Source organism: Elephas maximus, chromosome X (genome assembly GCF_024166365.1).
Source record: "Elephas maximus indicus isolate mEleMax1 chromosome X, mEleMax1 primary haplotype, whole genome shotgun sequence".
NCBI classification, from domain to species: domain Eukaryota; kingdom Metazoa; phylum Chordata; class Mammalia; order Proboscidea; family Elephantidae; genus Elephas; species Elephas maximus.
In genome coordinates, this window is record NC_064846.1 from 89805630 (window position 1) to 89831990 (window position 26361).

General features: G+C 40.3%; 1 protein-coding gene and 1 pseudogene across 2 annotated transcripts in view; one reads left to right on the plus strand and one right to left on the minus strand.

Annotated features, from left to right (window-relative positions):
- Window positions 1–12762: 12762 nt before the first annotated feature.
- Window positions 12763–26361, minus strand: part of ATP7A (ATPase copper transporting alpha) — a 210446-nt gene continuing 196847 nt past the window's right edge. For both annotated transcript variants that reach the window (XM_049873291.1, XM_049873290.1), the window contains 4 exons: window positions 26069–26272; window positions 16686–16803; window positions 16203–16305; window positions 12763–14983 (listed from right to left, as the gene is read on the minus strand). In XM_049873291.1, the coding sequence (XP_049729248.1) occupies window positions 14710–14983; window positions 16203–16305; window positions 16686–16803; window positions 26069–26272 (699 nt within the window). In that variant the 3' untranslated portion in view covers window positions 12763–14709. The remainder of the gene's footprint in view (window positions 14984–16202; window positions 16306–16685; window positions 16804–26068; window positions 26273–26361) is intronic.
- Window positions 25649–25914, plus strand: LOC126069690 (ATP synthase subunit f, mitochondrial-like; annotated as a pseudogene).

Sequence of the window (26361 nt, forward strand, 5' to 3'; positions counted from 1 at the left end):
GAATAAATCTTACCAGAGATGTAAAAGACTTCTACACAGAAAACTACAGTACACTTCTGCAAGAAACCAAAAGAGACTTACATAAGTGGAAGAACATACCTTGCTCGTGGATAGGAAGACTTAACATTATAAAAATGTCTATTCTGCCAATAGCTATCTATACATTTAATGCAATTCCAATCCAAATCCCAATGACATTCTTTAACGAGATGGAGAAACAAATCACCAACTTCATATGGAAGGGAAATGGGCCCTGGATAAATAAGGCATTACTGAAAAAGAAGAACAAAGTGGGAGGCCTTACATTACCTGATTTTAGAACCTATTATAGTGCCACAGTAGTCAAAAGAGCCTGGTACTGGTACAACAACAGATACATAGGCCAATGGAACAGAATTGAGAATCCAGACATCAATCCATCCACGTAGGACCAGTTGATATTTGACAAAGGCCCCAAAACAGTTAAATGGGGAAAAGACAGTCTTTTTAACAAATGGTGCTGGCATAACTGGATATCCATCTGCAAAAAAATGAAACAAGACCCATACCTCACTCCATGCACAAAAACTAACTCAAAATGGACCAAAGACCTAAATATAAAATCTAAAAGGATAAAGATCATGGAAGAAAAGATAGGGACAATGATAGGAGCCCTAATACATGGCATAAACAGTATATAAAACGTTATTAAGAATTGCAGAAGATAAACTAGATAACTGGGAGCTCCTAAAAATCAAACACCTATGCTCATCCAAAGACTTCACCAAGAGTAAAAAGGCTACCTACAGACTGGGAAAAAGTTTTTAGCTATGATATTTCTGATCAGTGCCTGATCTCTAAAATCTACATGATACTGCAAAAACTCAACTACAAAAAGACAAAGAACCCAATTAAAAAATGGGCAAAAGATATGAATAGACTCTTCACTGAAGAAGACATTCAGGTAGCTAATAGATACATGAGGAAATGTTCACGATCATTACCCATTAGAGAAATGCAGATCAAAAATACAATGATATTTCATCTCACTCCAACAAGGCTGACATTAATCCAAAAAACACAAAATAATAAATGTTGGAGAGGCTGTGGAGAGACTGGAATACGTATACACTGCTGGTGGGAATGTCAAATGGTACAACCACTTTGGAAATCGATTTGGCGCTTCCTTCAAAAGCTAGAAATAGAACTACCATACGATCCAGCAATCCCACTCCTTGGAAAATATCCTAGAGAAATAAGAACCTTTACACGAACAGATATATGCACACCCATGTTCATTGCAGCACTGTTTACAATAGCAAAAAGATGGAAGCAACCAAGGTGCCCAACAACGGATGAATGGATAAAAAAATTATAGTATATTCACATAATGGAATACTACACATTGATAAAGAACAGTGAGGAATCTGTGAAACATTTCATAACATGGAGGAACCTGGAAGGCATTTAAAAAATATTAGGGTGAGTGAAATTAGTCAGTTGCAAAAGGACAAATATTGTAGAAGACCATTATTATAAGAACTTGAAAACTAGTTTAAACTGAGAAGAAAACATTCTTTTTTGGTTACAAGAGGGAGGAGGGAGGGAGGGTTGGAGAGAGGTACTCACTAATTAGATAGTAGATAAGAACTGCTTTAGGTGAAGGGAAAGACAACACACAATTCAGAGGATGTCAGCACATATGGACTAAACCAAAAGCTAAGAAGTTTCCTGAATGAACTGAATGCTTCGAAGGCCAGCGTAGCAGGGGCAGGGGTCTGGGGGCCATGGCTTCAGGGGACATCTAAGTCAATTGGCATAATAAAATCTATTAAGAAAACATTCTGCATTCCACTTAGAAGAGTGGCGTCTGGGATCTTAAACGCTAGTATCTCCTGCCTGGAGGGGAGATGAGAGGGTGGAGGGGGTTAGAAGCTGACAAAATGGACACAAAAAGAGAGAGTGGAGCGAGAGAGCGGGCTGTCTCAATAGAGGCAGAGTAATTGGGAGTGTGTAGCAAGGTGTATATGGGTTTTTTTTTTGTGAGAGAGTGACTTGATTTGTAAACTTTCACTTAAAGCACGATATATATTATTTAAAAAATCTACCTCATGTGGAGTTCCGTGAGCACCTTGGGTAGATATCGTCTCATCTTTCACGATAACAGTGAAGTTTTCTGTCAACAAATCTTCAACAATTCTCTTCGTATTTTCTTTTATCCCTCCCTGTTCTGGTACTCCAATCACTTGTAGGTTATTTCTCTTAATAGAGTCCACATGATTCTTAAGGTTTCTTCGTTTTTTTTATTTTTTTATTTTTTTATCTGATTTTTCTTGAGGTATATTGGTGCCTGGTGCTTTATCTTCAAATTCACAAATTCTGCCTTCCACTTGCTCAGTTCTGCTCTTCTGACTTTCTATTGAGTTGTCTAATTCTGTGATTTTATTGTCAATCTTCTGAATTTCTGATCGCTGTCTATGAATTTTTAAAGCTTATTAAATTTTTCATTATGTTCCTGAATAATCTTTTTAATTTCTTCAACTGCTTTATCTGTGTGTTCCTAGGCTTGTTCTGCGTATTGCCTTATTTCCTTCCTGATGTCTTGAAGGGTTCTGTATATTAATCTTTTGTATTCTGGCTCCAGTAATTCCAGGAAGGCACTTTCATCTAGAAGATCTCTTGATTCTTTGTTTTGAGAGCTTTTTGAGGCGTGCATGGTCCATTTCTTTATGTGACTTGATATTGACTGTTATCTCGGAGGCATCTAAAAGTTATTGTATTAGTTTATTTTATTTTATTTTTTTTACTGTGCCATAGATTCTTGCTTTGTTTTGTTTTGATATGGCCAAATGGGTTGCTTGAGTGAGCTAGCTTGATTATTTTCCCCTTTGGAGCTCTGACATCCTGTCCCCAGATGGCTAGAGGTGTTATCAGGTATATCAGTCTAGAAGTCCATTCACTTTTCTTGTAATAATTCAGCTCAGGTTTCCAGGTAGCTGATCATCAAGTGTGTGGTCCAGGCTCTGTCCTTCAGTCTTAGAGGGGCAGGGGTGATTGGTGTAGGTACCGGTATCTAGTTGCAGCAGGGGACATTCTCTGAACAAGGCAGGGGGGTGAGAATCATCCCTCAAGTGTCTCTGAGGAAAGGGAGTCCCTTTTCCCTAGAGCGTACAGGTGGGTTGGTTCTGCAGATGGACCATGGACACCCAATGTTTTGGGTTGTATGGACTGGGAGGTACCAGTTATGCTTGGACCCTTGTTGTGGATGGCTGGGTGACCTGAATGGAGCCATCAGTCCTTAGGCCCCTGATGTGGGTATGTGAGCACCCTGTTGAGTAGGCAAAGTCGTGTCAAACATCAAACACCCACCTCTCCACCATACAGCTGAAACAGTTGCAGTCTGCCAACAAGAGCCTGTTCTCCTGATACAGGCCCACATAGGTTCATGCAGAGGGGAAATGTACTCAAAGTCCATGGACTGTTTATGCCTGGACAGGAGCCACTTCAGTCCTGAGCTCCCCCGGTTAATGGAGCTGGCAAATTAGCTTTTCCCCTATTGTAAATTTGTTCCTTCTCCAGGTCCTGGAGGATGGTGCTAGGCGCTCAACAGGGCCTATCTCAGGCCCAGGAAAATCAACAGCTGCTGAATCCAGCTTGGGGGCGGGGGGGGGGTGCGATAAAATATACACAAGTACTTAGCTTTTGCCAAGAGTGCTGTTCTCTGGTACCAGAGGTGTGAGTAGGCTGTGTGGCTGGCTATTTCTTGAGGAAACTGTGGCCAAACGCTAGTACCAGCCCACTGCAGCTGCTCCCAGGAATTGTGCCTGAGGGCTCCCGGCTATTCAGGTCTGGTAACTCCTCTCTACTTGTGAACCGTTTCTTCCTCCCCCTGCCCCTCAGTTCTTTCTCTAAGCTTGCCTTTGATGTTCAGGGCTCCTAGCTTGTTATAAATATACTCATTTCACTTGTTTTCTCGGGTCTTTGTTGTAAGAGGGCTCGCGGGACGCGTCTGTCTATTCCGCCATCTTGGCCCCACCTCCCAACTGATTTTTACATGTTGATCTTGTATCCTGCTAATCTGCTGAGTCTTCCTATTAATTCTAGTAGTTTTCTCATGGAGTCTTTTGGATTTTCTAAGTATAGTATCATATCATCCACAAATAGAGAGTTTAGCTTCTTCATTACAAATTTGGATGCCCTTTATTTCTGTTTCTTCCCTTATTGCTCTAGCTAGGACTTCCAACAGAATGTTAAATAGGAGTGGTGATAAAGGGCATCCTTGTCTTGTTCCTGTTCTGGGGGGAAATGTTCTCAGCCTCTCCATTGAGAATGATGTTGGCTGTTGGTTTTGCATAGATGTCCTTTATTATGTTGAGAAATTTTCCTTCTATACCTATTTTATTGAGAGTTTTTTTCAGGAATTGTTGTTGGACTTTGTCAGATGCCTTTTCTGCGATGATTGAGATGATCATGTGATTCTTTTCTTTCCTTTTATTTATGTGGTGGAGTACGTTGATTGATTTTCTAATGTTGAACCATCCTTGCATACCTGGTATCAATCCTACTTGGTCGTGGTGTATTTTTTTATATGATGCTAAATTCTATTGGCTAGAATTTTATTTTTACATCTATATTCATGACAGATAATGGCCTGTATTTTTTTTTCTGGTGTTCTTGCCTTGTTTTGGTATCTGTCTTTGTTTTCTTCATTCTCCCTTGCTTCAGTTGGGGTGGGACCCACGAAGTATCTTATATGGCTGCACACAAGCTTTTAAGACCTCAGATGCTACTCATCAAAGTAGGACGTACAAAATTTTTTTTATAAACTATGTTATACCAAATGAGCTAGATGTCCCTTGAGACCATGGTCCCCAGCCCTCAGGCCAGTAGCTCGGTCCATCAGGGAATTTGGATGTGTCTGCGAAGCTTCTATGAGTTTGCCCTAATCAAGCTGTGCTGATTCCCCAGTGTTGTGTACTGTCATACCCTTCACCAAAGTTACCTTTTATCTATTGTCTAGTTAGTGTTTTGTCTCCCCACCTGTAATGGATTTAATTGTGTAGCTCAAAAATATGTATTAACTTGGTTAGGCCATGATTCCCAATACTGTGTGGCTGCACTCCATTTTGTGATTTCCCTATGTGTTATAAATCGTAATCTCTGCCTGTGGTTAAAAAGAATTAGGGCGGGATATAACACCCTTGCTCAGATCACATCCCTGATCCAATGTAAAGGGAGTTTCCCAGGGGTGTGGCCTGCACCGCCTTTTATCTTACAAGAGATAAAAGAAAAAAGAAGCAAACAAGAGAGTGGAGGACCTCATACCACCAAGAAAGCAGTGCCGGGAGGAGAGCGTGTCATTTGGACCTGAGGTTCCTGTGCAGAGAAGCTCCTAGTCCAGGGGAAGATTGATGACAAGGATCTTCCTCCAGAGCTGACAGAGAGAGAAAGCCTTCCCCTGGAACTGATGCCCTGAATTTGGACTTGTAGCCTACTAGACTGTGAGAGAGAAAATTTCTGTTTGTTAAAGCCATCCACTTGTGGTATTTCTGTTACAGCAGCACTAGATGACTAAGATACCACCCCTCCCTTTCCTCATAACCATCAAAGATTGTTCTCTCTGTGTGCAAACCTTTCCATGGGTTTTTATAATAGTGGTCTCATACAGTATTTGTCCTTTTGATTGACTTATTTCACTCAGCATAATGCCTGCCAGATTCATCCATGTTGTGAGATGCTTCTCAGAATCATCATTGTTCTTTATCATTGCATAGTATCCCATTGTGTGTACATACCATAGTTTATTTATCCATTCATCTGTTGATGAGCACTTAGGTTGTTTCCATCTTTTTGCTATTGTGAATAATGCTGCAATGAATATGTATATGTCTATTTGTGTGACGGCTCTTATTTCTCTAGGATATATTCCTAGGAGTGGGATTGCTGGATCATATGATATTTCTATCTCTAACTTCTTAAAAAGTTTTTTTTAACTTTTTAAGGAAGTGCCATATCGTTATCCAAAATGGTTGTATCATTTTGCATTCCCACCAGCAGTGCATGACTTCCAGTCCCCCACAGCCTCTCCAACATTTGTTATTTTGTGTGTGTGTGTGTTTTACTTGTGACAGTGATGTGGGAGTGAGATGGTATCTGATTGTAGTTTTGCATTTCTCTAATGGCTAATGATCACGAACATTTCCTCATGTCTCTGTTATTCACCTGAATGTCTTCTTTGGTGACGTGCATGTTCATATCCTTTGCCCATTTTTTAATCGGATTGTCTTTTTTTATAGAGGTATTGAATTTTCCTCTAGATTTTAGAGATTAGATCCTTGTTGGATATGTCATAGTCAAAATTTTTTCCCATTCTCTTTCAGTGCTCTTAGAGTTTGTTTTATGTATTTTGGAGCCCTGTCATTGTGTGCATAGATATTTATTATGGCTATGCCATTGTTTTAGTCATCTAGTGCTGCTGTAACAGAAATACTACAAGTGGATGGCCTTAACAAAGACAAATTTATTCTCTCACAGTCTAGTAGGCTACAAGTCCAAATTCAGGGCATCAGCTCCAGGGGAAGGCATTCTCTGTCAGCTCTGAAGAAAGTTCCTTGTCATCAATCTTCCCCTGGACTAGGAGCTTCTTCGCACAGGAGCGCAGGTCCAAAGGATGCACCCTGCTCCTGGCACTACTATCTTGGTGGCATGAGGTCCCCAACTCTGCTTACTTCTCTTTCCTTTTATGTCTTGTAAGACAAAAGGTGGTGCAGGCCACACCCCAGGGAAACTCCCTTTACATTGGGTCAGGGATGTGACCTGAGCAAGGATGTTTCATCCCACCCTAATCCTCTTTAACCACAGGCAGAGATTATGATTTATAACACATAGGGAAATCACAAAATGGAGGACCACCACACGCAGTACTGGGAATTGTGGTCTAACCAAGTTGACACATATTCTGGGGGGACACAATTCAATCCATGACAGCCATCATGGCAGATTATACCTTTAATCATTATATAATACCCTTACTTGTCTTTTATGGTGGGTTTTGTCTTAAAGTCTATTTTAGCTAAGACTTTTTTGGTTGCTGTTTCTTAATATATTTTTTTCCATCCTTTGATTTTTATTATATTTATGTCTTTGTGTCTATGGTGTGTCTCCTGTAGACAGCACATTGATGGGTCATTTTTTTTATCCATTCTGTCACTTTCTGTCTCTTTATGGGTGCATTTAAGCCATTTACATTCAGGTGTGAGTTTATTGCTATCATTTTGTAGTGCTTTTTTTTTTTCTTGTGGTGCTGACATTTTCTTTGTTCCTTTTACTCTCCTGTGCGAAATTCCTTTTGTTTGAGGTTTTTTTCTTTTTGTAGATTTTGTGTTTACTGAGACTTTATGTTTTTCTTCTTTATTTTGATGAGTAGGTTTGACTTTCTTTGTGGTTACCTTGAAATTTACTCCCAATTTCCTAAATTGAACCAGTCTTTTATTACTTGATATCACCTTGACTTCTCCATTTGAAAGTTCTATACCTACACCATTTATTTCCCCCTTTTATTATTCTGATGTTGTCATTTACAGATTGTCTCTGGTTCCCTGTTGTAAGTCTTCTAGCCAAAAACCAAGCCCACTGCCGTCGAGTCGATTCCGACTCATCACAACTCTAAGTCTTCTAGTTTTGTTTTATTCTTGAGAGTTCATTACTTAGGTTGATATTGATGCTGTCCCATGTCCTAGATTCAGGTCGTTGTCTGATGTTGCTAGTTCTGTAACCAAAGGACTACCTTTAATAATTCTTGTAAATTTGGTTTGGTTTTTACATATTCCCTTAATTTCTGTTTGTCTGGAAATGTCCTAATTTCTCCATCATATTTCAGTGAGAATTTTGCAGGATAAAGTTATTTTTGACTGGCAGTTTTTTTCTTTCAAGGTTTTATATGTATCATCCCATTGCCTTCCTGCCTGCATGGTTTCTGCTGAGTAATCAGAGCTTAGTCTTATTGTTCCCCCTTTGTAAATGACTTTTCTTTTTCTCAAGTTGATCTCAGAATTCTTTGTCTTTGGTTTGAGCAAGTGTGGTTATGATATGGCTTGGTGATTTCTTTTGGGGTCTATCTTATATGGGGTTCATTGAGCTTCCTGGATGGTCACTTTTTCATCTTTCTGGATATTAGGGAAGTTTTCTCTCAGCAAATCTTCAATGATTCCGTGTTTTCTGTCTTCTCCCCCTTTCCTGGAACTCTGATTACATGCAAATTTTTGCTCTTGATTTTATCCCACATACTTCTCAGATTTTCTTCATTTTTTTTTCTGATTTTTCCTCACAAAGTGGTATCCAAGGATTTGTCTTCAATTTTGCTGATTGTCTTCCATTGTTTCAAATTTGCTCCTGAAAATTTCTATTTTGCTGCCCATTTCTGGAATCTTGTTTTTTGTGTTTTGGATTTCTAATTGCTGTTTTTATATGATTTCTAGTTCTTTGAGATTTTGTTCTAGTATCATTTTTCTGGATTCTTCCATTGTTTTGTCTGTGTTTTCCCTGATTTTGTCTGTATTTTCCCTGATTTTTTCTATTTTTTTCCCTAGTTTTGTCTGTTTTCCTTCATCTCTTTCCTAATGTCTTGGAGAGCCTTGAATATTACACTTTTAATTTCCCTATCAGGTAGTTTCTGTGCCTTTTCTTCTACTGGAAGGTCATCTGCTATTTTTTGTTTACTGGAGCTATCCTGTCCTGTTTTTGTACATGTTTTGATATTGTCTTCTGTCTCCGAGACACTCAGGAATTATTTTCTTCTTTTATTGATTGTAGGTTTGTTTCATCCTGCTGTTTTATTTGGTTATGCCCAGGTGGGCAGGCTGGGTGTGTTTTGTTGCTTGCTTGTCTGTTTTCTCACCACCTTGTCCAGGTGGGCAGGGCTGGCGGCTCAGCTATGGTGCAGCAGGGCAGATCCAACATGGCAGGTGGGGCAGGAATGGGTAGTTTGCAGCATGAGCTGGGGCTGAGAGGGCGGGCCTGGGGCAGCAAGGCAGGGTAGTGTCTGTAAGTCCGCATGGGCACTGCTCAGGTTCGTGGCAATCAGCAGGGCAAGGCCTGGGGATGGCAGTAGGTGGGGTAGGTAGTTCATACTGATCCCGCTCGGGGGTGCAGTGCTTGGTGGGGAGGGCTGTGGAGCAGCACAGAGCAGAGCAGGGTCCAGGGGTCCCCAGTGGTGCCACTCCAGGGCACAGAGTTCAGTGGGATGGAGCTGGCTGGTAGCATGGCGGTATCCAGGGGTCTACACTGGTGCCACTCAGGGGAGTGGTACTCAGATCAGCACCAGGGGGTGGCATGGGTTGGGGCCTGGGGGTCCAAAGTTCTGTGTATTTGCCACTCTGTGGCATGGCGCTGGGTGTGTGTTGCAGAGAGGCAGGAGGGAAGGGAGAGGATTTGATGTGTGGAGCTAAGTCAAAGAAGAGAAAGAAGAGAGGAACAGAAGCAAAAAATGAAAAAGAAATAAAAATAAATTAACAAAAATGTGGCACAGCTGGAGTGGGCAGGTGGGGGCCGGGCAGACGTGAGGAGGCCGAGTGCTGGTGGCTCTCTAGCCAAGCAGTGTAGCACAGCCCATTGAGAAGGGGTGGGGTCAGTTTATGGGGCTCAGTGACTGGAAGAAAGGAAGAAAGGGAAAGAGTGTATAAACAAACAAAAAAATGGCACTGAGGGAACTGGCCAATGGGCCAGGGTGGAAATGAGGTGGCAGTGAGCTGGTGTTTCTCACCAGGCAGCGTGGCATGGCCTGTCAGGAAGCAGTTAGAGGTAGTGCAGAGCTTAAGTGGGAGGGAGAAGGAAAAGGGAGAAAGGGAAAGATAAAAATATATGGCACTGAGGGAGCTGGCCAGTGAGGGCAGGGCAGACCCAGGGAGGTGGTGTGCTGGTGGTTCACCACCCAAGCGGTGTGGCACAACCCATTGATAAGGAGTGGGGGCAGCACATGGGGCAAGGTGGGTGGGAGAAAAGAAGGAAGGGAAAGAGGAACAAAAAACAAAACCAAAAAAATATGGCACTGAGGGAGCCAGTCGGTGAAGGTGGGGCCTTCCCAGGGCAGAAGTAAGCGACCATGGCCCATTGGAAAGCAGCACAGGCAGCACACAAGGCAGAAGGGTGAGGAGTGGGAAAGCCTGTATCTCTAGTTACCAGGTGCTCTGTCTCCTGTTGGGGGCTCTGTGAATTTGCCTTCGCATACTTCCCGTTAGGGGTCGTTGGTGGCTGCGCTCAAAGACAGCAAAGCTCTGCCGTGTTAGCTAGCAGGGAACCTTCACTCCAGAACTCTCCTCTTTCTCTGTTCTCTGTCAGTTTCTTCTTCCATTCGGTGCTTGATCTAGTTCTTTATCCTTTCATTTGATGCTTAGGGTTCCAGGACTAACATTTGTATCCGTTTTACTTAGCTTTTTTTGGTCCTTGCTGCAGAGAGACAGCATGGTGTTTCTGCCTATAGCACCATGTTGGCTCCGTCCTTGTTTTGTTTTTTGCTGGAAGGTTTTGAAAACTCACCTGGGATATTGCCATCACTGCGTGTCCTTCTCTGAGGCTAGTCAGAACACCAATAGAAAAGGGAGGCTGGCCAGGTGAGTGAATGCCCAGGGATTTTATTCTATGCTCCTATTTTCAATCTTATTTTATCACCTTGAGTAATCCCAAGAATTTGGGGGGAAATAAAAACTAGTTTTTCATCATTAAAATAAATTTATAATCCTTAATTCAAAGGAGTGTTTGGCATGAGAGTGTATTGTTGGTAGGATCCGAGAACACACCATATAGGGCTCCCCAAAGGCAAGAAAAGCTCCTTTCTCTGTTTAGCTCATTTTGGGTATTTAAACACACTATCAAGAATTTTTTTTATCAAGAATGTATTAGAAATTACAAACAAAAGGAGGACAATTATATTCCTTTATTTCTCATCCTCACTAAATGATATGGCAGGCGGACTGGTATCTGGAGAAAAATAGATTTTGTCCTTCCCACCCTGGTGGAATGTGTGGTACTGCCTCCAACCCTACCCCATATTAGATTAATTGTTGGTGGGGGAGGGACTAAACTAAAAATACAACCAGTTTGGAAATACTGACAGAGGGGATGGATGATTTAACAAAAGAGAAACTGACAAGATTTTTTTACAACACTATAATTATAAAGTTGGAGGCACATCATTGGCAGAAATACGATCAATAACATGCTTATGGAAAAACGAACTACTGAGTATCTTAACTACAGTAGATGAATGCTGCACAATATTGTCCACTACTCTTTTGGGGACCAAACAATGTTTAATTAAACATTTCTTTATCTAAAAACATAAGGTTGAGACATCTGGTTTTGGCTACAAAAGGCATTTATTATCAATGTCATTTAAGAAGCTAAAACTAAACTAAATTGAAGAACAATCATTCATGCTTTGTGCTTTACCTGGCTACTCATACCAGATTGGGGGACTGGAGAAAGTTAGTGTAAAAATAGATAATAATTTGGCACGAGTCTATCTTTTTGTATTTGGCAAAATAATACTTTTTTAAATATAGAAAAAAAATAAAACAAACAAAAAAATGGAGCAATTCCAGGGATGTTTTTATTCTTATTAAAATAACCAGTAATCAGATGCCTCATCCAAAGAAAATAACAAAATAGAGTAAAATAAATATTAAGAAAAATCAATGTAAAGCAAGATCCACAAGTAATGGAAGATTTTTCTCTAACATACACTCTTGATTTTAAACTGTGTACAGAAAAGATATGCACACTTAAATTTTGGGGAACATCTTGTCTACAGTGCTATTTTAACAATTCTTTACATCTGAACAAAGAATAATTTTTAAAAAGCCAAAGCACAACATAAAATACTTTGTTCACAAGGCAACAATTTAACATTTCAAAATGTTGACATTAAGCTAAGGAAGTTTATATTTCTATTTTCACAACTGATAACAATATTTTTCGTCTCTATTCTACAACACTAAATACTTTAGTTGTGTTTTAATATTTGAAACTCAAAAGGCATCTTTGGCTATCTAAGATAAAAGGTGCCCCATGGTTGAGTTTGAACCAGCACTGGATATCAAACTGTCCTTGTTATCTTCAGACTGAGGGCATAGTTGCTGAGTGAACACAGAAGAGTAAAATAAAGAACTTCAAATATTCAAATATCAAATTCAAACATAAATCCATTTGCCTTTTGTTTCGTGATATATATATATATATATGCATGTATGTGAATACACACACACTAGTAAGTAAATGGTTACTAGTAAGCTAGTCACTAACTGAGAGCAATGTTTTTGATTCTCTACATAGATACCTCTCTGTCCAGTGAATACAGCTTCTCTCTGAAGCTAATGGGAGTTCAGGATTACAAAAGAGACTTGTAGAAAATTGAAATGTGGCTATAGATGCTTTAAAAATGACTCTTTCTAAACAGCATGTTTCCTGTTCTTACAGTAAGGACTGAAATTTATATCCTTGATTATTCCCAGACTATAGACTATTTCTCCCAGTCCTTCGACATGCATGTGGGGCCAAGAGGAAGACTCAAACACACACAATAATATTGATAATAAAAATAGTAGCTGGCTATGTTCAACTGATTAAAAAAAAAAAGAGAGAGGGATGCTTCTTTTTTCATTTTGGCTCTGGAGTTGAGAAAAGTCTATCATTCAATTGTCATATCAGCTGTTTCTTCTAGAAGAAACAAGTTTTGGTATGATGGGTTGCTGGAATTAAAATAAGAAACAAATATTAAAACTCAAACTGGGAGCAGAGAAGATGGCATAGGGCATTGGCTTAAAAATGAGCCTAGACATACAAACTCATTCATATTTCATTGAAATGGGTTTGCCTTTGTAGACTGAGCACCTTCATCACAAATTTCAGTTTACTCTTTAAGACAGGTGAGAAAAAATTAGAACTTTTCCAAATCTGAAAAGACAGCATGGAACACTGTTGTAAACATTTTGTGTGTGTTAGAGAGAAAGTGGATAGGAGAGGAAGAACCCTATTCCTCAACCCCTACTTGATTTTAGACCCTGCTCTACAAAAATGATTTTTTACATTTATTACTGACCTCAAAAGGAGAAAAGAACATTAACTGAGTACAAAGCTGCCAGGTACTGTGCTAGCAGCTTTACATACGGCAATAGGAACAAAATGCTAGGAGTTTCCTTATGAGTTCTCTTCATTTTCATTTTCTGCATATGTAATTCCACCCTGCAATTAACAAGGAAATTTAAATAGTGATACAAGAATCAGACCTTTGATCAGTGTATTAATTCCCAGGGGGAATTTCTAAATTCATATAACAGAGGGAACAAGCTCCTAAATTTGCCAACCACACTAACTATTAAGTGCAAATATTTTAAACCAGAGAAAAGTATAGATCTGTCTAAAAGGTATCACTCTAGAGGAATTTTAATTTCTGTATTATAATTTCTTGTATTTTTTTGGTAAAAGCAGCTTTGTGCAATATCATTTTAGTCTCTTCAAGAGGTTATCTGAAACACTAAAAAAAAGATAATTAAAATCTATTAAATTATATATACTCAAGTAAGGGTTTGTATTCTTTCCAAAACAACTCAAAGTAGTGAATCCAAAAAACCCGTTGCTGTCAAGTCAATTCCGACTCATAGCGACCCTACAGGAAAGAGTAGAATAGCCCCATAGGGTTTCCAAGGAGCAGCTGGTAGATTCGAACTGCCGACCTTTTGGTTAGCAGCCAAGCTTTTAACCACTGTGCTAGTAATATTATATGACCCGTATATGTTAAAGATGGTAGTGTTAATCTTTGAAAATATCAATTCCAGAAGAGGCTCAATTTTTTTTTAAGTTTCTGGACTGAGGCTGGTAAATAGACTACACTAAAAACAACTTCTTATAGCTGAACTCGGCAGGAGTGAATTGAAAGCTTACAGACAACTAGAAAGGTTGAAGGAAGAACTTTATAATATTTTTTACAAGAGAAAGGTGGGAGGCAGGGAACCCTACAGATCCTTAAAGACCTTTGAGCTACAAGGTAAAAAAAAAAGGGGGGGGACAAAATATTGAAAATTTATGAGTTAATTTTAAATATGAAGAACCATCCAAACCTGACTCACTCAAAAGAAGACAGTCAAAGGAAATATACTGGAGCATCTAAGAAAGCAAATGCAAGGACAAAGATACTGGGGGAATGAAGGAGAAAGAAAGCCTGGAATAAATAAGGCACGTTTATTTTCAAACACTTTTTACTGTTTCCTTTCTAAAACTAGATGCTTTAAACAGTGCTTTCGAAGTCATTGCTCCCCAGTCTGGCAGGATAGGGCTCAAGAATCTCAAGTTCATGTTCTCAAATATTCAAAATTTTAATCATCCTCTTTGGACTTTTCTCCTTTTCTTCTTCTGGTCAAATTAAAAAAAAATCTATCACTTCAGGAGCAATTCAGCAGTCTTTAATTGGATACCTATTGTAAACCTCACCGCTCTACCTTATCTGTTGCTAGTGAAAACAAAAAATACTGGAAACTCACTTTAAATAAAGCTAGGTTCAGAGCTGATGTCCTGAAAAAGATACTTTTGTCATTAGACAAATGTAACTCAAATAGAACTCCTAATACAAGAGCATGAACAACATAAAATCTTCCCATAACATTTTGAAAAGGTAAGATGACTTCATGAATGCTCTGTCAGTGCATAACAAGTTAAGCTAGTGGTACTCTCTCTACCCTTTTACAATGCAGTGTCATCTTCCCTGAATTCTTCCACCAGGAGTGAGTGCTTGTCAGGTTCACTGATAACAATGCTGTTTAGGGAACGTTTATCAGACAGTAGTGAGTTTATGGAAGCTCTACTGTAATTAACAATCCGGTCCAGCAATCCCAGTTGAGGAGAACTTCTTGAGGTGTCATCTATTCCAACATGAACACTGATTTCTGAAGGACTCTTCCGTCCTATCTGGTTCCGGGTATGCAGTTCATAATTCTCATAAGTTGGTTTCCTATACCTGGACAGATGCAAAAGTACACTAGCTTGTAGTAACTAAGTGTGAACTAGATGCTTGTTACATTAAAAAATGAAAGAAGTAGAAAAACAATTTGGCATATCCTCAAAAAGTTAAACACAGAATTACCATAAAAAAATACACCAAGCTTGCTGCTATCAAGTCAATTCTGATTCATAGTGACCCTACAGGACAGAGTAGAACTTCCCCACAGGGTTTCCAAGGCTGTAATCTTTATGGAAGCAGACTTCCACATCTTTCTCCCATGGAGCGGCTGGTGGGTTCAAACTGTCAACCTTTTGGTTAGCAGCCAAGCACTTAACCACTGTACCACCAGGGCTGCCCTAGTAATTCCACTGCTAGTATATACCTAGAAGAATTGAAAGCAAGGACTCAAATAGATACTTGCACAGCCAATGCACTATACACAGTAGCCAAAAGGTGGAAACAACCCAAGTATCCATCAATAGATGAATCAATAAACAAAATGTGGTATATACATACAATGGACTATTACTCAACCATAAAGAGAAATGAAGTCCTGATACGTGCTATAACATGTATGAACCTAGACAACATTAAAAAAAATTTTTTTTTCTATGCTGTGTAAAATAAGTCAGACACAAAAGGACAAATATTGTATGACTCCACTTATATGAAATATCTGAAATGGGCAATTGCAAAGGGACAAAAGTTTATTGGTGGTTACCAGGGGCTGTGGGAAGGGAAAAATGGGAAGTTATTGCTGAAGGGGTACTAAGTTTGCATCTGGGGCGATGAAAAAAATTCGGAAATGGATAGTGGTGATTGTAGCACAACTTGGTGAAAGCAATTAATGTCGCTGAATTGTGCACTTGAAAGTGGTTAGAATGGCAAACTTTTTGTTATATATATTTAACCACAATAATTTTTTTTTAATTACAGAAGTAAATTAACCTGGTATGATAGTATACTGAGGTGATCTCTGCTAGAAAAGTGGTGAGAAATTGTGTTGAGTCAAATGAGATCCTACTTCACATAGCCAATGTACTAGATTTTACCCTACTCAGTGCTTGTGGTTGCTATGTATAAACTATATAAGGTGACAACTACATAACTAACATTTATTATTAGGAAAGGCTTGGGCTTATCATTGATTAATATAAGAATATAACCTACCAAGACAGACTGCAAATTATAAAAGAAATATAAAATACAAACTTGAGGAAGCCATCATACTTACAGTTTAAGGAAGAGAGAAGAAAGTACTACTGAAACAGATGAAGCAGCCATTGCAGCGGATCCCATCCAGGGCTGCAAAACCAAACCAATGGGCATAAAAACTCCTAGGAAACAAATCTGGATTAGTTACAGCATATAATACTATACAGAGATTACCATATATATGGAAATAAATAAACCATATATATACAAAACACATATATAAAATAAAAATACTTCCTTTTTAATATTTTTCAACATTTTATCCTTTTGTTGATGGAGATAAGTGTTGCCAATTTTTCACTAATAGAATGTTGCTGTGAACATTCTTACACATGTCAGCAATGTTCATTCCAATTGAAAATTAGAATTATTCATTTTAACATTCTCTTTCATCATACAAAGAGGATATATACAAAAATTAAGCACAAGGCTATAAGTTCAAATATGATAGGTCTCTAATGACTTCAGAAGAAAAAGACAACACTGTTTACCAGTCACGTACCCGCAGCTATGGGAATTCCAACCAGATTATAAATTAGAGCAAAGACAAAATTTATCCAAATCCTCTTGACTGTCTTTCTTGATAAGTCAATACTTGCCACTACATCCAGAAGATCATTCTGAGAACAGAAATATTTCTGATGTTAGTAAGAGACTCTAACTTAACTGGTTAATGATTATGTGCAACTCGAGATAATAGACAAATTAACTATAAGTCTCAGATATTGCTAAATATTTGAATCAGCATTTTCAGGAATTTTTCTCAGGATTTTGAAAACACTTTTAGAGTTGTATGCTGGGACAGAAGTGAAATACCATTAAAATAACCTCAGCTAATATTTGTTGAAGATAATTTTATTGTAAATACATCTCTAAATTTTATTATTCACTTTTACCAGTTTTAGTTGAGTCAATTCTAACTCATGGCGACCCCATGTGTGTGAGACTAGAACTGCGCTCCACCGAGTTTTCAATGGCTGAATTTTCAGAAGTAGATCACCAGGACTTTCTTCTCAGGTGGCCTCTGGGTAGACTCAAACTTGCAACCTTTCAGTTAACAACCAAGTGCATTAACAGTTTACACTACCCAGGGACTCCACTATTCCTTTAAAAAAAACCTACCATCGAGTCAATTTCAACTCATAGAGACCCTATAGGACAGAGTAGAACTGTCCCATAGAGTTTCCAAGAAGCACCTGGTGGATTCGAACTGCCGACCTATTGGTTAGCAGCCATGGCACTTAATCACTATACCACCAGGGTTTCCACTATTCCTTTAGGAGCTTGTAGTTCACATTTGTTCAGTTGGATTGAGAAAATCAGGAGGTAATCAGTAAGACTTTCTGTACTCCCATGCCAAATTCTCACATCCTTAATGGTTGAGAGCATGGGAATTAAAAGGACAGAATATGCTTGATATACCTTACAACACTATCACTGACTATGTGGGGAAGTGTGATGCTTAATTTTATGTGTCATCTTGGCTAGGTTATAGGGCCCAGTTGTTTGGTCAAACACTAGTCTAGATGCTGCTATGAGGGTATTTACATTTGATTAACATTTATAATCAGTTGACTTTAAGCAAGGATTACCCTCAATAATGTGGATAAGCCTCATCCAATCAGTTGGTATTAAAAGCAAAATCTGAAGTTTCCAAGAGAAGGAATTCTGCATTAAGACTGTAAGATATCCTACCCAAGTTTCCCACCTGCCACCTGACCTATGGATCTCAGACTCAAGACTGCAGGATTTTCCAACCTGCTGCCCAGCCTAAGGATTTTGGACTTGTAGCCTCCAGAACCGTGTGAGCCAATTCCTTTATATATATATATATACACACACTAATTACCTCCCTATTTTCTCTATGCATGCATGCATGTGTGTGTGTGTATATATATATATACACATATATATACATACAGAAAATCAGGAAGTAATTAGTAATACTTTCTATGTACTATATATACATACATGTATGTATGTGTGCATATATATATATATATATATATATATATATATATATGGAGTCCTATTGGCACAGAGGTTAAAAAAATCACCTGCTAACCAAAAGGCAGGAAGTTCCAAACCACCAGCCGCTCCGTGGGAAAAAGATGTGGCAGTCTGCTTCCATAGAGATTTAGAGCCTTGAAAACCCTATGGAGTCACTGAGAGGAATCAACTCGATGGCAGTGGGGTTTTTTTGTATAGATATATATACAGAAAATCAGGAGGTAATTAATAAAACTTTCCATATACTATACACAGACACAATACACACACACACATATATAGCAAGAGTGGTCCCATTGGTTCTGTTTCTCTGAACAACCCTAATTACATATTAGGTGCCTAGAGTGGTTCTACAGGAAAAGAATCTTAAGGATGAGTTTTCTGAATTAGTTCTGGGGGGTCTGGAATTGGTTTTCTAATGTTATTAGATTTAAAGACACTAATCACTTTATTTCCAATAGTTAAGAGGGCACCGATAGTCCATGACATGATGTACAAAATATTATCATTGGATAGTCCTAATCAAATACTTACAAGGTTCTGGGTGACAGTGTATTTGATACCTTACAACTTTTTTGTCAAACTGATAAGTATAATGGAGATAGGCTGGTTGCTCCGAATTTCACTAGACAGTGCGGAAAGGAAAGGATGAGCTCAGGACTTCAAATTCCCAGCTCAAGCGCTCCATAAATAAAAGCTTTTATGTGTTCCTTGAAAGAAAATCTTAAGTCCTGTAGCCACAGAGCTGAGGTTTACTGAAAACCAAACTTAGAGTCTAATCTAAAGAGTGGCTGGATTAAAACTCCAATTAAATTCCCAGCCTTGCAGGGTACCTGATGTTAAAGTGAGGGCATTTCTTTCCCCCACTTAGTCCAGCAAAAACTGGATCCTGAAAATCTGAATGGGGACATATGGGCAGATACTGGTGAAGCTGAAGACACTGAACACCTACACTATGCTGAGTATTCCTTACCAGTAGAAGTAGCCCTTCCACACATCTGAGAAAATTAACCTGGCATTGCCTGAGGAACCTGTAATTGCCTCCCCTGAGGTATTTGCCTTCCAACACTACTGAACCACCCTTCGCCACCCATCTTTTCTTCTAGACCTATAACCGAACTCACGTCCCAGCACGCCTTGAAAAGTGAGGTACAAACTGTGACCCATGAGGAGGTGTGCTATGCTCAAAAGAAATACATGATTTTTCTAATGTATACAGACAGTGTAGTGTGCCACTATACTATACAGACAGAAGCCTGGAGAATACATGTAGGAATGGATATTAAAGATGTGGGATGATGGTGGAAGGGCCAAAAAGTTGGGACAGATTGAATTTATTGATTTAGGTCCCCTAAGTAGAGATATTGGAGTCAATGTTGTAGCTTGAGGGATAGAAAGGTCTCTAATTGGTTGGCTGGTTGGCTGAAACATAAACCAAAAGGTGAGCTGCACTAAATGAAGCTGAAATGCTTGAACTGACTTGGTACTCTAGACATAGGTATCCAAAGGCTTAAGGAGACTGGCATGTTAGAGTGGATTTACTATGTACAACCTGCTCACCACCTCAGGAGGTCCAGAGGACACACCTTTAACACAGCTGTGAGGAATAAATTTGTGAGGGAAGTCCCAGCATCCTTGGAGAGCTCTATGGTTGCACTTCTCTGCAAGTCAGATATTAAAGTGGGAGCCACTGTCACTGCATTGGGAAACCTAAATTCAATGGGGTAGCAGGAGCCAAGAGGCAGCACTTAATCACTGAAGACAATGTGGGTGTGATTACCATAATTAACAGTGGAGTTAAAGCAGTATTCAGAATAATTCCACTTGCAGAGACCTATGGTGTTAGCTAGTTGATCATGGTGTCCCTGAAGGAAAAATACATGAGCCATATAGTAAAATCTTACTTGATCTGTATAAGTGAAAGATTTTAGGTCAAGTTAACAGAGGTCTAGCTTGAATCACCAAAACAGAGAGCCATGGCTCCTCAATCAATTCCCAGACTTCAGCCAGTTCACAGACTCACAATCCCTACAATAAAGGGGAAGCCAGGTCCCTTGAGGAAGAACCCCATTACATGCTGTCATGGACTGAACTGTATCCCCCAAAAGTGTGTGTCAACTTGATTAGGCCATGATTCCCAGTATTGTGTGGCTGTCCTTCATTTTGTGATTGTAATTTTATGTCAAAGAGGATGAGGGTGGGCGGGATTGTAACACCCTTACTAAGGTCACATCCCTGATCCAATGTACAGGGAGTTTCCCTGGAGTGAGGCCTGCATCATCTTTTATCTTACAAGAGATAAAAGGAAAGGGAAGCAAGCAGAGAGTGGGGACCTCATACCACCAAGAAAGAAGCATGGGGAGAAGAGGGTGTCCTTTGGAGCCAAGGTTCCTGCATGAAGAAGCTCCTAGTCTAGGTGAAGATGGATGAGAAGGACGTTCCTCCAGCACCAACAGAGAGAGAAAGCCTTCCCCTAGAGCTGATGCCCTGAATTTGGAGTTTTAGCCCACTAGACTGTGAGAAAATAAATTTCTCTTTGTTAAAGCCATCCACTTGTGGTATTTCTGTTATAGCAGCACTAGATGACTAAGACACATGCCAAAATTTTATACTGCTAATCCTTCTCCCAGTCTTCTTCAAAGAGACCTATGGCCTTCTACCAGGATGACTGTGCACTGGGGGAAAGGAAATACTAGACTTTTGGGGGATTACTAGACACTGAACACAATTTCAGGAGATTCAAAATCTCACTGTGGTCCACCAGTCAGAGTAGGGGCCATTGGAACTCAGGTGATTGACTGAGTTTTAGTTCAGGCCCATTTCGCAGCAGGCCCAGAAGGTCTCCAAACCTATTTTGTGGTTATTTCCCCAGTTCCAGAATGCATGATTGGAATACATATACTCAACAACTGACAGAATCCCCACATTGGTTTCTTGACCTATGGAGTGAGGGCTATTACAGCAGAAAAGGCCAAGTGGAAGATACTAGAACTGTCTCACCTAGGAAAATGGTAAATCAAAAGCAATACTGCATTCTTGGAGGGACTGTAGAGCTTAGTGCTACCATCAAGGACTTCAAGGATGTTGGGGTGGTGATTCCTACATCCCCATTCAACTAGCCTATTTGGCCATGCAGAACATAGATCTAGGAGAATGACAGTGGATTATAGTAAACTTAACCAGGTAGTGATTCCAATGCATCTGCTATTCCAGATGTAGTTTCATTACTTGGCCAAATTAACACATATCTTGGTGCCTAGCACACAGCTACTGATCCAGCAAATGCTTTTTTCTCGATATCTGTTAGTAACGACCACCAGAAGCAGTGTGCCTTCAGGTGGAAAGGCCAGCAATATACCATCATTGTCCTACCTCAGGAAACCCTGGTGGTGCAGTGGTTAAGCGCTACGGCTGCTAACTAAAAGGTTGGCAGTTCGAATCCACGAGGTGCTCATTGGAAACTCTATGATGCAGTTCTACTCTATCCTACAGGGTCACTATGAGTCAGAAACGACTCGATGGCAATGTGTTTTTTTGGTCCTACCTCAGGGATATATATCAACTCTCCATATGAATCCCTATGTCATAATTTAGTCTACAGGGACCTTGATTGTCTTTCCCTTCCAAAAAACATCACACTGATCCATTATATTGATAACAGTATGCTGATTGGACCTACTGAGCAAGAAGTAGCAAATATTCTAGATTTATTGGTAAGACATTTGTAAGTCAGAGTGTGTGAAATTAACCCAACAAAAATTCAGGGCCTTCCACCTCAGTGAAATTTCTAGGGGTCCAATAGTATGGGGCATGTAAGGATATACCTTCTAAGGTGAAGTATAAGTTGCTGCATCTGGCCTCTCCCACATCTAAAAAGGAGGTACCATGCCTAGTGGGCACCTTTGGATTTTGGAGGCAACCTATTCCTCTTCTGGGTGTGCTACTCCAGTCCATGAGTGATCCAAAAAGCTGCTAGTTTTGAGTGGGGACCAGAAGAAGAGAAAGCTCTGCTCTAGGTCCAGGCTGCCACATAAGCTGCTCTGCCATTTGGGCCATAGGTTCCAGCATAACCAATGGTGCATGAAGCGTCGGTGGCAGAAAGAGATGCTGTTTAGAGCCTTTGCAGGCCTCTATTGGTGAATCACAACACAGACCCTTAGGATTTTGGAGCAAAGCCCTGCCATCCTCTGAAGATAACTACTCTCCTTTTGAGAAACAGCTTTTAGCTTGCTACTGGGCCTTAGTAAAGGCTGACTACTTAACCATGGGCCACATTATCATGTGACCTGAGCTGACCATCATGAACTGGGTGTTTGCTGCCTGATTCACAAAGCCATAAGGGTGGGCATGTAGAGCAGCATTCCATCATCAACTGGAAATCATATACATTAGATCAAGCTCAAGCAGGCATGAAGGCACAAGTAAGTTACATGAGGAAGTAGCCCAAGTGCTTATGGTCCCTACAACCACTACATTACCTTCTCTCTCCCAGCCTACACATATAGCCTCATGGGGAGTTCCCTCCGATCAGGTGACTGAGGAGGAGAAAACTCATGCCTGGTTTAGAGATGATTCTGCATGGTATGCAAGAATCCCTCGTGGCACAGGGGTTAAAGCACTCAGCTGCTAACTGGAAGGTCAGTAGTTTGAACCCACCAGCGGCACCACGGAAGAAAGGTGTGGCAGCCTGCTTTCATGAAGATTTACAGCCTTGGAAACCCTATGAGGTAATTCTCCTCTGTCCTAGGGTCGCTATGAGTCATAATTGACTCGATAGCAGTGCAGTTTTGCATGATATGCAGGCACCATTCAAAAATGGACAGCAGTAGTATTACAGCCTTTCTGGGACATCGCTGAAGGATGGTAATGAAGGGAAATCCTCTCAGTGGGCAGAACTTCTGGCAGTACACTTGGTTGTTCATTTTGCTTAGGAAAAGTGGTGAGAAGTGTATTATAAACCGATTCATGTGCTTCTTCCAATGGATTGGCTGGATGGTCAAGGACTTGGAAGGAATATGATTGGAAAATTGGTGACAAGGGAATCTGGGTAAGAGGTATATGGACAGGACATCTCACAGTGGGCAAAAATGTGAAGATATTTATGTTCCATGTGTATGTTCACCAAAGGGTAACCTCAACAGAACAAGATTTTAAAAATCAAGTAGATAGTGTAACGCATTCTGTGGACACCAGTCAGCCTCTTTCCCATGATTCCTGTCATTGCCAAATGGCCTCATGAACAAAGTGGCCACGTGGCAGGGATGGAAGTTACGCATGGGCTTATCGGTGTGGATGGAAACCCTGGTGGCGTAGTGGTTAAGTGCTACTGCTGCTAACCAAAAGGTCGACAGTTCGAACCCACCAGGTGCTCCTTGGAAACCCTATGGGGCATTTCTACTATGTCCTATAGGGTCACTATGAGTCAGAGTTGACTCAACAGTAATGGGTTTTTGGGTTTTTAGCAATGTGGATTTCCACTCACCAAGGCCAGCCTGGCTACAGCCATGCTGAGTGCCCAATCTGCCAGCTGCAGACACCAACACCGAGTCCCCAGTATGGCACCATTCCTGGGGTGATCAGCCAGCAGGCCGGTGACAAGTTGATCACATTGGACTGCTTCCAACATGGAAAGGGCAACATTTTGTTCTTACTAGAATGGACACTTACTCTGGATGTGGATTTGCACGCAATGCTTCTGCCCAAACTACCATCCATGAACTTACAGAGTGCGTTATCCACCACCATGTTATTCCACACAGCATTGCCTCTGATAAAGTAACTCACTTCCAACAAATGAAGTGCGGCACTGAGCTCATAGTAATAGAATTCATTAGTCTTAGCATGTTTCTTATCCCAAAGCAACTGGCTTGATAGAACAGTGGAATGGCCTTTTGAAGACAAAGTTATAACACGTGGTAGGTGGCAATACCTTGCAGGGCTGGGGCAGTGTTCTCCAGGAGGCAGTATATGCTCTAAATCAGTGTCCAATATATGGTGCTATTTCTCCCATAGCTAGGATTCATGGGTCCAGGAATCAAACGATAGAAATAGGAGTGGCACCATTCTCTATTACCCCTAGTGATCACTTGCAAAATTTCAGCTTCCTCTCCCCACATGGTCTGCTGATTTAGAGGTCTTAATTCTAAAGACAGGAATACTTCCACCAGGACACACAACAATAACTCCACTGAACTGGAAGTCAAGACTGCCGTCTGGCCACTTTGGGCTCTTCATGCCTCTGAATCAACAAGCAAAGAGGGGAGTTACTATACTGGCTGGTATAATTGTTTCTGATTACCAAGGGAAATTGGACTGTCACTACACAATGGAGGTTAAGAAGAGTATGTCTGGAATACAGGAGATCCCTTAGAGCACCTTTTAGCACTGCCATGCCCTGTGATTAAAATCAATAGAAAACTACAATAACCCAATTCAGGCAGGACTACTAATGGCCTAGACCCTTCAGGAATGAAGGGTTGGGTCACCCCACCAGGCAAAGAACCACGACCATCTGAAGTGCATGCTGAGGGCAAAGGGAAAATGGAACGGATAGTAGAAGGAAGTAATTATAAATACCAGCTATGACCACAAGACCAGTTGCAAACATGGGGACTGTTACTGGAATGAATTTTTCTTCCTTATTTTGTTATGAATATTTATGTGTAGCAAATACCTGTTTTCTTCCCTCTCTTATTCTCTTACTTATCATATAAGATGTATTAACTTTACCTCATAGTATTTAAGTTACAGGATATCAAAGACAAGAGTGAACATCACCCAAGGACTTTGCATCCTCCCTGGGAAAAGGTTAGTGCATTTTTGGTTGTACACAGGATAGTTATGTTAGGCAAAATTATGACTTTGTCATTGTCTTTATTTGGAGATTAAGTATGGTTTAAAAAGATTTGGATGGGTGACAAATTGACAAGGGGTGAACTGTGATGATTAATTTTATGTGTTAACTTGGCTAGACTATGGTACCCAGTTGCTTGGTCAAACACTATTCTAGATGCTGCTATGAAGGTATTTTGTTGATTTAATTAGCATTTATAATCAATTGACTGTAAGTAAAGGAGATTACTCTCGATAATGTGGGTGGGCCTCACTCAATCAGCAAAAGGCCTTAACAGTAAAAACTGAGGTTTCCTGAGGAAAAGGAATTCTGCGTTAAGTCTGTAACCCAGATATCCTGCTTAAGTTTCAAATCTACTGCCTGGCCTATGGATTTCTGACTCAAGATTGCCGGAGTTTTCAGCTTGCCCCCTTACCTACAGATTTTGGACTTGTCAGCCCCCATAATTGCATGAGACACTTCCTTAAATCACTCTATGTCTGTCTGTCTGTCTCTCTGTCTATCCTACTGATTATTTCTCTAGAGAACTCTAATACAAATAGTTTCTCAAATGTTAAGCCGCACTCATACAACCCGGCACAGCAGATACCCAGTACTCCAAGATGGTGTCTGTCATACCACTGAAGGAGAAGAAACTCATGGATGTCAAAATCGGGGAGCTGCCCAGTTGAATACTGATATAGGGCTTCACTCCAAGTGGCACTGTGGGAGTATTTCAGAGAGGTTATGACCAGTATTACAACAAGTATGTCAATGTGAAGGAGGGGAGCATTGCTGGGGTTTCCATGATACTGGAAATTATGTGGTTTTCAACTACTGCCTTTCTTACAAGGAACTCAAACATAAGCGGTTACGTAAGTACCACTGAGAGGAGCCAGTGGAAAGGATGCCGTCTGCATTCCTGGCTGGGGTTGCTTTTGCCCCGGCACCCCTTCCCTCTTGAGAACTGTCCTTTCACACCCTAATTGAGAACTAGTGTCCAATAAAAGATGACAGGTTAAAAAAAAGGCCACAGAACTCACCCTTATCAAAACCACGTCGGCTGCTTCAATGGCTACATCTGTGCCTGTGCCAATGGCAATTCCAACATTAGCCATTGCCAAAGCTGGGGAGTCATTTATTCCATCTCCTACCATTGCTACCCGTTTCCCCTCCTCTTGAAGTTGTTTCACCTTAGCAACCTTGTGGGAAGGTAAAACTTCAGCAAACACCTTGGTAATGCCAACCTACATGAGGAAAAATAAATTTAATTCATGGCAAGAAATACTACTGTGTATCTGAAACATGCTTAACAATAATGAGCCATCATTTTCAC